The sequence below is a fragment of the Corylus avellana genome, chromosome 8, assembly GCF_965113065.1.
Source record: "Corylus avellana chromosome 8, dhCorAvel1.hap1.2, whole genome shotgun sequence".
Classification (NCBI taxonomy): domain Eukaryota; kingdom Viridiplantae; phylum Streptophyta; class Magnoliopsida; order Fagales; family Betulaceae; genus Corylus; species Corylus avellana.
The window spans coordinates 22641519-22655771 of record NC_142497.1 but is presented as its reverse complement, the minus strand read 5'-3'; the positions used below and the strand labels follow the sequence as shown (position 1 = coordinate 22655771).

General features: G+C 32.4%; 1 protein-coding gene across 2 annotated transcripts; it reads right to left on the bottom strand.

Moving 5' to 3' along the window:
• Nucleotides 1-535: 535 nt before the first annotated feature.
• On the bottom strand, nucleotides 536-3845 carry LOC132164449 (protein LIGHT-DEPENDENT SHORT HYPOCOTYLS 5). 2 transcript variants are annotated; one of them, XM_059574964.2, is made up of 2 exons: nucleotides 2934-3845; nucleotides 536-2139 (listed from the first exon to the last, which is right to left on the bottom strand). In XM_059574964.2, exons 1-2 carry the CDS (start codon nucleotides 3483-3485, stop codon nucleotides 2107-2109), a joined length of 585 nt encoding a protein of 194 aa, XP_059430947.2. In that variant the 5' UTR covers nucleotides 3486-3845; the 3' UTR covers nucleotides 536-2106. The 2 variants fall into 2 exon arrangements, with proteins under 2 accessions (XP_059430947.2, XP_059430946.2); XM_059574963.2 differs by lacking the exon at nucleotides 536-2139 and having other exon boundaries at nucleotides 2662-3845.
• Between the last annotated feature and the right edge of the window lie 10408 nt (nucleotides 3846-14253).

The window sequence follows — 14253 nt, the reverse complement described above, 5'->3', positions numbered from 1 at the left end:
TTTTGGGTCCAGAAATTAGCCATCAACCTATTTTGTTTTGTGTCCTTTTTTGGTATTTGCTGAACCATCTAGTCCCAACAATGTTAGCAAACACATCACTTCATTGCTTCCTCATAAATTCAGTCTACATTTACTTCAACTCTCCCAACTTCCCATCAAAATATAGGACAATTTGATTATCTATTTCATGATTAGACAATTTGAAAGAAAATAATTTTCAAAACACATGCCTCTTGTGTCACCTACCACAAAATATTAAATCATATAATTCAGATTTTTAGCAATTTGTTACTCATATTGCTAGTAACTTGCTGCCACTCTGGTTGATTAGGTCTCGAATAACCTACATCATGTTTGAACAGTAAAGATATTGACAATCATCCAAATAACAAAATTACTAAGAATTTTTATCTTATTAGATCTTGGCTAGTAAGCACATTGCAGGGCCCTATTGATAATTAATGGTCTAAATACCATCCACCGACATGAGGATCCATTTCTTAGGAAGCATTAAATACCATCCATACATGTTCTATTAATGTTGCCATGATATAGAAGACAATCCTGATCATATTCGATAGAAATCAATCGTCTTCCGAATCTATTTATTAACAAGATTTAGATTCGTGCAATGAAACTGTTCATTGTACGATCTTATTGCACGATACAATAAACAGACTCATGTGAAAGGGCACTCGGGCTCCACCTAATTCAAAATGTGTCCATATAGTTCAAAATGGTAGATGGGAGTACATTGTCCCACATGTAGAGGCCGTATACATGTTTTGCCTACGAACAAGGGCATGTGGGTTCTTCTTTCTTTGGAAGCCAATTGAGAGGGGTAAAATAAATTAAGCATATATTCCTTTCAAACCATACGTCAATAAAACCACTGCCCCCAGTTGAATTAGACAAGACCACTCAGTGCAGGTGCTTTACAAAACCCCACTCCAAGCCAAACCATTTCTCTCTCTCTCTTTTACCTACCATCGCCTAAATGAGGACTATGATATGAATGCTCTCTAATGTAACGACAAAAGAACCCAAAGATGTTAAAGAAGAAGCCACTCTCTGTACAATCTCTCTTGTGACATTACCTCTTTTCTGCACTTAACTACGCTCAGAATTCCCTGCCCCACGCACTACTGTAGTATGCAGGGTACAAAGATGATCAAACAAGAAAAAAGAGATTAATAATAGCTTTTTGTTTCACATTTGATGTTGTTGGTTTCGTACAATATTCAAGACTGAGTATCTTTTCTATGCAAGTTCTTTTTTTCTTTCGTTTTTTTATGGTTTCCCAGAAGAAAAAGAAGTTTTGAAGAGGAGGGGAATGGAGGAAGAGGAGCAAGACAAAGAAGGGAAGGGAATTTTAACCATCTTTCTTTTTCACCTTTTAAAGGGATAAATTAAAATGGTTAGGAGTAAAAAGAATGGATAAATGGGAAACATAGAAAAAGCCAGAAAGAGAGAGGAAAGTTCCTGGGAAATAGAAAAGGATGACTTTATTTATAAAGAATTATAAAAAATAAAAATAAAAAGGTAGGAAAGAAGAACCGAACAAAAACATAATACTAAAAATTGCTTTAGTACATCATGTGTAGGGCAATAAACTATTAACAATGATGAGTAGGGCAAAAATTGAAATCCAGAAATGGGGTTTTGTTTTGGAGTGTCTGGTGGGTCTGCGTTATCATAACAAAATTTGAATGTATATTATATAATATAGTAGCAGATATAATAAGAAATACAATAGAATGGAAGCAAGGGTTTGGCTATCAGTCGTTTTCATACTGAGGTGGGGATTACTTAAATAAAATAAGAGCAGCAATCAAGAGGGATTAGTTTATGTTTTTCATTGATGCTCAGCTCGTAGCCTATATCTTTTTGTAGTAGTTGTTATCCCAATCCAAATTACCAAGAGCCCCAAATATCTGAGAAAACAAATCTGAGATGAAGATATAAAAGAGGGGAGCATATGCACCTGAAACAGAAAGCGCAAAAATGTGTAAAATCAGATGCGCACGTGTGCATCAGAAACAGAGATTGAGCACAGCAGGCAGCAGATCAAGAAGCCGGGGACCAGATGAACAGTTGCTGGGAACTTTAAGGTTTAGGCCACGCTCTTGAGTTGGTGTACTAGAAACCACACAAGCAACAGATATGGAAAAACAAAAATAAATGAAAAAGAGGACAAGCAGAAGTAAGAACAAACAAGTTAACCAAAAAAAAAAAGAAAAAGAAAAAGGAGATGGCTTATTGGTTTGTATAGCTAGCCATAGGGGTCAATAATCTGATCTATTAAGGACTATAACGTGTGAGTGCTGATATCTAATATAATAATAAAGTTATATTTTGTTTCTCATTTTCTAACTTATAATAATTTTATACTGTGCGGTCTTCTTCTGATTGGAGTTTACCAGGTCAAGAGAAAAAAGAAAAGGAAGCTCAACAGTACTGAATGATATAAATGCTGGATTTTTTTTGTGGTGATATAATAAAATCTTGAAATGAGGAAGACGAAGTGAAACTTGATAATTACAGCTCCTTGCTTGCAACTGTGTGTATGTGTATCGATGGTTTAACAAGAAGGAATGATGTATATATATACATATATATATACTATTTTCAAGAGATGCAAAGAGGAAAGAGATTTCTCGATTTATATGAGAATTGGCAGAGATATATATAACCTCATAATAATCACAATTAAACGTTAAAAACAGATATGGAAATTTTTTTTTTTTTTTTTTTTCGAAAAAAAAAAAAAAGTTTCTAGAGGAAAGAAAATTAAAGAAAATAAAATTGGTAGAACTAGCTAGCTATACGGTGGTAGTAGTTGCAGTAGTTGTAGTAGCTGTTTGAGCAGCACTACTAGTACTAGCACTTCCCTCACCGCCACCACCGCCGCCAGCATCAGCTACTTGACTCACCGGCGCCACAGACACATTCTCCACCACCGTTGCCGCGGTGGCGTTGGGCCTTTTTCGCTTCTTCTTCTCGTAAGGAATTCCTCTGGCTTTGGCCTGCCCTTCCCTCACCTCCCTCAAGTAAATCCTCACCGCCCTTGCTCCGAACGGGTTCGACTCCGGCCGCCCGCCGTTCTCCTCGTAGGCTGCTCTCAGACGTCCGATCAGCGCGTCCAGGCTCCCCCAAGCTTGCTTTAAAGGACAAGCACATGGGGCGGGAGGGTTCGGGTGCCCGAAATAAGGACAACCCGTGATATGCACCTTGGTCTTCCCGAATTGGTCCAAGTACTTCAAAAACTCGATCACGTGCGCGCCACTGCACCGGGCTAGAGTTAACGGCGGCTTGTGGTTCTTCAGGTACTGTAAGAAGGTATTCCAGTCTCGCCGCTTCTGCGACTCGTAGCGGCTCGGTGGCGCGGGCGATGACCCCTCTGCTACTGCCGCTGACCGGGTTGCCGACGGACCCTCTCCTCCGCTATTCGGGTCGGATGCTCCAGCACCTGATGCTGAATCCATGATCAAGAACCAATTTTTTTTTTTTTTTTTTGTCTCTTCTGTAATATTGCTCGCAACCTCAATTTCTGTAGATGGGGTTTCCCTCTATCTCAAACTCAAACACCATCACTCTCTCGCTCCTTTTGGGTGTTTGATCGTTGATGGTATCAAGATTTTGAAGCTCGGATCTTTTCACGGAAAAGAGTTTCCGTTGGTATTACGTCTTTCATGAGAAAGAGAGGGTTTTAGGAAGAGAAAGCTTGATGATGGGACGTAAAAAGTATGGATGGATGAATGAATGAAATGTAAATTGAGACTCTCTCCTCTCACTTAGGAGAGAGAGCGAGAGAGAAAAAATAAAATAAATAAAGGCACAGAGCTATAAAGAGAGAAAAGGGAGTAATCTGAATAATAAAGAAACCATTTTAGAGACAGAGAGAGAGAATGGTGGAAGAATTCACAATACACGTGGTGGCCCCATTGGACATGACATGTTTACTATTCACCCCGGGGGAGCCCTCCACTCTCTTCAAAATATATTAATTTCACCTCGCGCTTTGGAGCGCCTGCGGACCACCGTTGTTTTTTTCACTGCATACTTGTAAGGGACTATCTGTGTGCGTGGATTTCCCCACCCGTGGCAGAGCGTGGGTGTGAACACTGGCCGTGGATCCGGTGGCATTTCGGTCTTGCTGAAGTCAAACGTTTCAAGGTGACTCATCCTATCCCAGGTTAATTTGTTTGTTTGGTCGCAACTCGCAATTCATACTTTCCTCGATAATTTTATTTTACATGTTTGATGTATGGTTAATTTAACAAATCCTATGCTTAAAGCTCTTGGATTATTTGTTGGAAAATCATTTTAACGAAATATATTATAGGACATAAATTTCCTCAAAATCTGAGAAAATATCTTCAAATCCATTTAAAATAGTGTAAGTATCTATAAACATTTGAAATACACATTAAATTCTTGAAATTATTAATAGTAGTTTACTAATTTAGACTAACATTTTTTTTTCTTTGCTTTTGGTTAAACGTTAGCAAGAACGCCTAACGTCGTTTTAGGAAAAAAAAAAAAACCTAAAAGCTTAGAACTAACATTTAAAAAAACATATAACGTTTAAATATTTATAGACACTTGACACTATTTTTAATAGGTTAAAGGATATTTTCTCCAAATTGGTTTGGAGAAAATTTATGTCCTTATATTATAACACTATTTAACACAAAAATATAAATTATTGGATTTGAATCACTCACATATGTTATTTGTCACACTTCCCCATCATGCTACATACGTGATTTCACCACCACATCAACTATATTTCCTTTTGAACAAAAGTTTTTATATAGTGTCACATGTTATCACCTAACAACTATGCATCCGATGCATGTAAGTTATGTGTTTCTTTAGTTTATTTTACTATGGAAACAACAAATCAATAACCCTAAAAATCCATTATCGATATGGTTGGGAGTGCACGTGTGATTGTTGAGGAAAAATAAATAAATAAAAATGAATTGTTAATATACATTAATGAATTTAAAATCATTAGTTTAAGCTTTAAGGTTAGTGTGGTGTCTAAACGTGTATAATGATATGTTTTTGGTGGATTCCATAAGCGAGTCACTCCATAACATATATACATTGCATTCAGCATTAGTTCCCGTTGAACTATATATCAGTTCTAATATAAGGGTAAAAGATAAATATATTTGAATGTATTTTATTGAGACCATAATATAACATATATATTATTGGGACGAAGGGCAGAACTAGAAAAAAGACTTTTTTAGAGGGGATAATACATTATAAAAAAAAAAAAAAAACATAAGTTTAGGGGTAATTTTAATTTTTTATTTTATTTTTAGGGGAGGGGGAGGCATTCCACCCCGATTATAAGGACACTAGTTAATCCAAAAATTTTAACTAATAAATCGGACCGAATTATATTGTTAGAATATTAATTAAATGATTAAATTTATAATTTTTTATTAATTTAAACTTTTAAGATAAATAATCATTTAATCTGTTATTAAAGCAAATATTACATGTTCAAATATATATATATAGTGTCTGTAATTTACCGTTCATTTTAATTGATAAAAATAAATGATAAGGAGTCATTTACCTTTCATTTGAAAATGGTCTACCTTTGGGGAACTGCATAGACCCTTGCACAGTGAGCACTATGGCTGCCGTCATTGTCGTTAGCAAGATCTTCAACAAGGAAATGGGGCTTCGATGATCATGAGACCTTTGTTTTGATATGGAATTATGAGTCATTAGAGTTGACGAGATTGATGGTGCAAGGCAAACAACAAAAAAGCTTTCAAAATTATTTTCTAAAGGTTTTAGCTAAAAATAAATATTAATAATCTTTTTTTAAAAAGTTAATAAAAAATATATTTTATATAAGTAATGATATGTAATACACTTTCACACAACTGCCATACAACTATTATGATAATGCGGTAGTGAAAATAACTTTTGGATCAATTAAGGGCTTGTAAAAGTAAAAATCAATGGTTGATATTCACTGTCACATCATCATAGTTATATGTCAGTCATATGAGAACTTACTAAATATCATTTCTCTTAATACAAACAGATCAAGATAACTTATATTATGATCATAGAGTTTTGTTTGTGCTTGAGGTTACCAGTTTGTTTTAGTATAAATAAGTTTTATGTTACACTTAAGTGGATTTGATTTTCATGCATTTGTCTTGAGAGGTAATTACCCGTGGACACAAATTTCCTCCAAATCAGTTTAGAAGAAATTTTATTCAACTCACTTTAATAAATGCTAAGTGTCTTTTAACATGTTTGAATTTTTCAAAAATTAATGTTTAGATTCTTAGGTTTGTAAAATGGTAATAAATAATTTGTTAAGAATGTTAAAGAAAACACGTGCATCTCATGACTCATATGTTAGAAGACACTTAGCATTTATTATAATGAGTTGGAAGAAATTTCTTCCAAATTAGTTTGAAGAAAATTTATGTTCATTACCAGTGTATACTAAAAGAATTTAATGAAAACTCTACTAAAAAATGGCATGCATGGTGATAGAATCATAGAATATTGAGTAATGTTATAAGTCTTCTTAGAGTCCCCTTAGAGTCACCCTAAATGCGATGTGGCTTTTAAAATCACCGTTGAATTTGAGATGTAATTTATTGACTTTTGATCTATTGGCGATTTTAAAAGACACATCACATTTGAGATGGCTCTAGAAGGACTCTAAGAAGACTTATAGCATTACTCTAGAATATTTTTGTTCTATTTGACACATCATCATAAAGAATTTTGGACATCTAGTGAGGGGATTAGAAGACAAGATTTTGGATTTGATTAGTGAATTTTAATAAAGAGAAATGATAAACTTAAGAGAGAATAAACAATTTTCCCGACAAATGCATGTGATTGGACAAGAATAAACTTCGTAGGTTTAAAAATATTCTGGTAGTGATATAATTTAATTTGGATTTAGAATTGAACATAGTAAAAGAGAGGAAAAATTACATTTAGTGTTTATGGGTGAAAAATGTTATTCGATGTTAATCGTATCCAAGCAGTAATCTAAAAGTAATCATTAAATCTTAAAAAGTAATCAAGAAATCCTTAAAACAAATCCACTCACATATTTTAATAGCAATTATAATGAGAAAGAGTGGCATTAGTTTGGTTTGTTGGACCTATTGAGATTAAGACACGTGTCTCAAGACATAAGTTTAGTCTAATTGGATCGATACGTGTTTCATAACCGGAGACAAGGGACATGCATGTATCTCAATCCCAATAAATGTAGTTCTAATTAGAACTTGACGCAAGCCAAATTTGACAAGCATAATCAATGCATTTCAATTCACTAGTAACTTGAACTATGGATTATGTTTCATTTCTAAAATAAAATAAGATAGATGAATCACCCAAGTCAAATGGACGAGCAAAAAGTTACTATGCTTTATTTGAAAGTAGACTCAACTCAAATGTCGATTATAAATTTCAAAAAGTCATATAGTTATAGATGTTTTGGTTGTTTGAAGTTTGTACCAAGTTGTTACCTTATATTTCTCAATCCCTCGACTCAATGTGCACCTATATATTTTCATAGGATCAGGATCTTATCAATTTCAAGTAAAATGACAATGATTCATTTTCATAATGCATATTAGATTTTATGATGTATATGTTGTTATGCATGTTATTTACAATTTTAAACGATGTATCACCATGTATATCGTTAAATGCAACAAAATAAAATCTATACTATAAAATAGTAATTGAGAGGATCATATTCCATTTTGATACTCTAGAGGTAGATACCGTGGGTTCAATTAATGCATTTATCAGTGTTAGAATATTAACTAAAGGATCAAATAAACATCTCTTATTAACTTAACCTTTTAGAATATTGAGCTTGAATCCGAGCCTTGTCTCCGTCATTATTCTCCAAATTCAATTAAATATTTTAAGTGTTCGGCATTACTTATTAAAGAAAAGTTCGAGTTCATACGTGAAAGAAGTTCGACTACATTTGTGAGAAACCATAGATTGCAAGGAAGAAGCAATTATAGGAATCCCAATCCTTTCAAAAGATGAATCTAATTTCGTGAAGGCCAGCCTTTCTCACTTAAACGGGGAAAAAGTTAAAGCAGCACCCTTTAGTATTTCCATCCCACAAAACTCTCCAAAATGCTTTCTTTCTCCATGCACTTGGGTGTGTTGCTCATGCAGGGAGGACAATGGTGCTGCAACCCCACGAAATCTCTTTATTTCTAAACACACAAGATCGATGGTCTCTGTGCCAATATGTACTAAATTGGGAAACTCTTGCTTTGGGACTCATTTTCCCGATATATATATATATACACACACGATGCTGATTGACAGATATGACCCGCTGAAATGACCCTTGCAAAAGACACTCTCCCACATTTATTCGTGGATGCCATTGGCGAGCTCGAGGATTGCCCTCTGGATATATACGTGGGGTTGTGCTGAGCGTGATAAACACTAACTCGTGATCCATACGATTTTTTTTTTCTTTTGTTCTTCTAAGCAAGTACAAAAGAATATAGGTAAGAGAAAATTATATCAAACAAAATATGTGGGGCAGCCCAAGAAACACTCCAGTACAACTAAACAATGCTCGATAGATTGGCTCGATCTTTAGGGGCATCTTTGCAAAGGATTAGACTGGATCCAAAGACTCAAAAAATTTATCTCAAAATCAATTATAATATTCTTACTTTTTACACTTGGGTTAAATTTGAACTCCGCAATTAATGTAATTTTTATACAAATTTTTGTATTACTCACCTATTTTTTATGTCTAGATGAGGGAAAATATTTAGGAAGATTTTAAATTTAAGATTTTGTGTTCATAATTTACTTAAACAAATGAAAAAATTGGCGTGAAATTTCTTTTTTCTATTATTTGAGTGAAAATTGATGTGAAAATATTATTATGTCATTGCCATAAAAAAAAAAAAAAAAAAAAAAAAAAAAAAAAAAACTCGGCCTATAGAGAGGAAGAAAGAGGGTCACGAGAGGGGGAAGGAGGTGGACTCTTTCATGGAAACACACCTATAGGGTGGGAGGAGGTCATGCATGGCTCCACTTGATTGAGTAACATAATATACTACATTTTTATTATCTCACAATTATTCTATAATACTGACATAGCAGTCCTAATTAACTCTTAGATCTGTTCTTGTTTAAAAATAATAATAATAATAATAATAAATAAGGATTGGTTGGGACTGCTGTTTTCAGCATTGTGAGATAACTGTGAAATAAAAATATGATTTATACTCTGTACACCCATTTTACATTGGCTGACATTTCATGTTTTAAGTGACTTTTTACATCTTACACTTAAAAAGAACAAAAGGAACGCCACTTTAAACACGTCATATCAACAACAGGTGTGAATTGGGTGTAAAGAATAGCATTACTCTAACTTCAGCCTTCTAGGTATATTAGGCTTAGGTGATCTAAAATATGGGAGAATTAAATGATTAATTATCTGGAAAGATCCATTTTTGTTATAGATGCTTTTTTGTTGCTTATTATAGATATTTAAAGCTGGTAATCATGGCTAAAAGGAAAAAAGAAAAATTAATTAAAGTTGGTTTTATTTAATATGTTTTGAAATGGTGCACGTAATTAACTAGATCTGCCGATAGTGCTTAATTCCCTTTCAAAATAGACGTTTGTCTCATTGTCTGATTTTATATCATCATGATCAATGGGATATATGTCATTTTTTTTGAAACCAACATTGCTGATATTTATAGTAATGAAAATCTTTATAATCAAAATCAAATAATTAAGTTCAAGAACTTCCTTGTTGTGCTCTATTCTTGTGGTTGAAAACAAAGTTTTTGTGCTTCAAATCTTTAAAGATTGAGCCCGGTTTTGAGTTCGGAAGCTTAAAAAGGCTTTTAATACTTAGGGTTCATTTGTGTTTGCGATTTCAAAATGCGATTTTGAAATCGGTGTGATTTTTAAAAATGCAGCTAAGTGTTTAGTAAAATTGCAGTTTGACCTTCAAAATCATAGTTTAGCCTTTAAAGTACTTGTTGCAAGCATGGGGGAAATCCCGACTGTGGAATGACTCATTTTCCATTTCACTAGAGAATCTTGATCTCAAGTGGGGAGGTTTTTATCCTTTGTGATATATATTCATATTAAAGAATTTAATGCCCAATTCAACTCAAGGATCTAGTCGAAAGATTAAATCAAGATTTGCAAATCCAGCATTTTGGTGTTTGAATTTCTGGACTTGGTAAGATTTTGAGATATATATATATATACTACTGTTGAAGGATTCTCAACATCACATGTTTGAAATTGGAGATCTTATTCTATAAATCACCCAACTTGACTACTGCATGCAGGTTTTGCAACTTCAGTTTACTGTTATTATTATTAATTAAGATTCTATTTATCACCCAAATAATATATAATAATATCTTAATTAAGTTTGTGGTCACTGATTCCCGTGATGCATTGTCGCGAATAATATCAAGCAACTTGTGATCATCACTTACTTTTCTTCAATTATCGTAATACTAAATCTGATTAATTTACCTCTAATCCGTACTTATTTCTCTTGAATTCAGCCAACCTTAATAAAAACCCCCAGAAAGATTCTTCCACTAATAGTACTATAGCCTCGTGATTACAGATCTCCATTAGTTGGCAGCTCAAATTGGAATTTCTTACCAAAATTCTCATCTAATTTACACGTGGAATATTCTTTTAGATGCTATGTGTATATGTTCTCCTCTGGGAAGAATATTTTTTTTTTAGTATAATTTTTTTTATTAATTAATGCAGTAAATTTATAATTAGTAAAATGATTAAAAGTATATAGTATATAAGTTAATTACTAACTAATTAAATTGATAAGTCAAATTTTATATCAATTAAAAATATTACTAGAAGTTCTCGTTGCTCTGGCTGGTCGGGCCATGGATTTTTGGAGGTGGCATTCAATTTGTCAGAAGAAAAGAAAAAACATATATATATATATAATAAAGAAAGTAAGGGGAGACAAAGGTAATGTGATGGGTGGGAAATGACGTGTTTTACGTGTGATTCTCATAAAAGCTGTTTGTATTTGAGTGAAGAGACAAAAGGGAATACGAGGACACTGTCCTACAACAAGTTTCCCTCTAGTCCTCAAAAAAAAAAAAAAAAAAAGTTTTCCCTCTAGTCTATTGTATATATCCTTAATAAATGAGACTTAATTTCCAAAATATATAATTGAAATGAAATGTGAGATGGGTGGTAGAAATAATGTTGTTGAGTTTATAACTTTTATTATTATATTATTACGTTAAAATTATTATTTATTTTAAAATTTTTAAATGATAAAAAAATAATAATTAATTTAATTATTTAAATAATATTTTAACATGTGTTTAATCCTTATACTTGTTTGTTAAATACAACAGTATCTAGATTGAACAGACATCTCTCATAAAAACCTATTATCATAGGAGAATTTATGGCCGCCAATTGATCCTTGTCTTTAAGAAGTTCTTTGGTGTTTTCTGATGTAATTATTCGTAAATTTTACTTTTAATTCCTGTATTTTTATTGGTGGTCGAGTTTAAAGCTGATTCATGAATCTTCATGGTGAACTTAACTATTAGCAGTAGAGCGTGTTTCATGGGTACGACATGTTTTTCATAGGATTGAAAAGCCATATATCAATGGAAATCTTCTTCCATTAGTGAGCTTGGTGGGATCTAAATGGAGATGGGATCCATCGTCTATTTTGCATTTCCAATTTTTAGCACCAACAAGTTCAAGCACAATCTTGAAATGATTGAGAAAAAGAATAAGAGAGATATAGAGAGAGAATTTCCAATCGCTAATGGATGTTCTATTTGTAAGTCTCTTTTAGGGCCCGCTCAATAGTAAAGCGAGAAAAACCTCTGCTTAAACCTTCTAATTTATAAAATGTCTCAAAAAACGCTACTTATAACTAATGAATGCTCTATGTAAGAGTTTCTTTTAGTGCCAACTCAATGGTTAGGCGAATACGGCCTCCGCCTAAGGCCCATAATTTATAAAAAGTCCTACAAACTCCATCTACACCAAAATTATCTAAATTTTTTTTATTATTTTTTTAAGAGCGAAAGGTTTACAAAAAAAATAAAATAAGAGGAAACCATTTAACATGTTATGAGAGTTTAAAAAAGAGTTAAAAGAAAATATATATATATATATATATATATATATATATATATATATATATATATATATATGTTGCATGTTTAAAATCTTAAAAGATTCCAAACTAAAGCATGACCAGCTTTCTTTTTGTATTTCTTTTCCCTTTTATTCCCTTTCATCACTTCTAATCTTTTGCTTATTGGTTTTATCTTTCTTTTATATATATATATACTTACTATCAAACTTTGTTGATTTTAGTTGGTCCTTGTTACGAGTTTTAGTCGCTTATCATCGACATGTCATTGATTTTAGTACACAATTAATTAAGTCCTAGTTACAATCGACTATCTTACAAAAATGATAAAATGGATAGAAGAATGATTTTTAAATTATTTTTTAAACATTTAATAAAAATAATTATATTAATATTCTAAAAATTTCAAATCTTTAGCCACAGTAGTTAGCCGACTTGAAAGCTCTTCTTGGTTTTTTAATTAATTAATTAATTAATTTTTTTTTTTTTTTTTATATATAAAGCTAAGCCTAAATTACTAATTTGACTATTTTGGCTAGCCCATTAATGTGAGTTATAATTATTGAGAAGGAGCTTTAGAAAAGAAAAAAGAAAAAAAGAAAAACCAAGCTATATATATATATATACAAAACCATTCCTTTTATTTTTCTGAGCATAAAGAAGTGATTCATGATAGAGATTTGAGAAAGCTCGTGAAGTGTTCTTTGCAATGTTCAAAGGACGTACGTACGGTTGAATTTGATGTAAAAGGGAATAAATTTTTCGTTTGATATACTTTTTTCTTATTCTTTTTGTTTTATGCTTTCAAAATATAAAATACTCAAAATTATAGCTTGTGAATAGCTATAATTTATGAATAAATTAAACTCAAAATTATAGCCCGTTGCTCAATAAACTCTTCATGTTTGTGAATAGCTTGCATTTATAGCTTCTCAGGAGTGCAAATTTTCACGCTCACAACTTAACAGAATTGGACACTTCTATCCAAGTTTTTGAGTAGCATTCTCGTCTTATTTTTCCCTTGCTCATTAACCTTCCTATTGATAGCGGTAAGGATTCCCTCGTAATTTTTCTTTTATTTTCATATCATCTATAAAAAAATAAAAATAAATAAAAAGTCTGAATATAATATAGCCAAGTTTTGCTGAGCAAGCCTGAAGAGAATTTACTCGTACTCTTGATCTTTATCGGATCAAGTTGTGTTTGTACAGCAAAAGGTTGCGCCGGCTGGATTTGTTTTATGCTTAAAAAATCAATTATCTTTCTTATCATAAACTCAAAACTGTAGGAAACGTTTTTTTTTTTACATGCATTTTTAATATAATCAATAACTTAATTAGTGGGATCTATTATTGTTGACATACGGGCCTGATGGTTTTGATTGATGGTAATTATAATTAAGACAATCAACTTAGCTGACACTCCCAAATGAAAGCTACTCATGATCATAGGAAGATGAAAACACAACCAAGGAGGACACCATTATATATAGTCATGGCGTGGGCATCAATATAATGGGACATAAATCTCTTTATCTTTCAATTAAAATACAATAAATGAAACAAGGATATATTAATAATAATAATGGTATTTCAAAGGTTTAGCGTAAGGGAAGAAGATAGTGGTTACATCATACGGCCTATGCAACCTTTTGCCTTTTTTTTTTTAAAAAAAAAAAAAAAAAAAAATTCAATTTTGTCAAGGAAAAGAAAGGGTATCCAATGCCTTCCCTCACAAATTCTTTCTTAGACCCTAAATTCAAGACACAAGATGTCAATATCGAAACCCCACATTTAAATAATAATAATAATAATAATTACAATATTTTATAATATTACTAACCTTTTTTTTTTTTTTTCTGAGCAATATTTTATAATAACTTGTAAGTGTTTTTCATAGGTAGCCATGCCCCCACCACCGAGGATTCCTTTTAATCATTCATCACCTCAAGCAATCAAAGCTATGCTAAGAAAGTGAGACACCCAACAGATTGGATATATAGCCTGTGGCTCAAGATGATTTTGGTTTTCCTCCTGCTATCCATTAACATT

Bases quoted from the DNA above. Each gene is read 5' to 3' on its own strand.
- LOC132164449 (XM_059574963.2), bottom strand. From the start codon at position 3,485: ATGGATTCAGCATCAGGTGCTGGAGCATCCGACCCGAATAGCGGAGGA.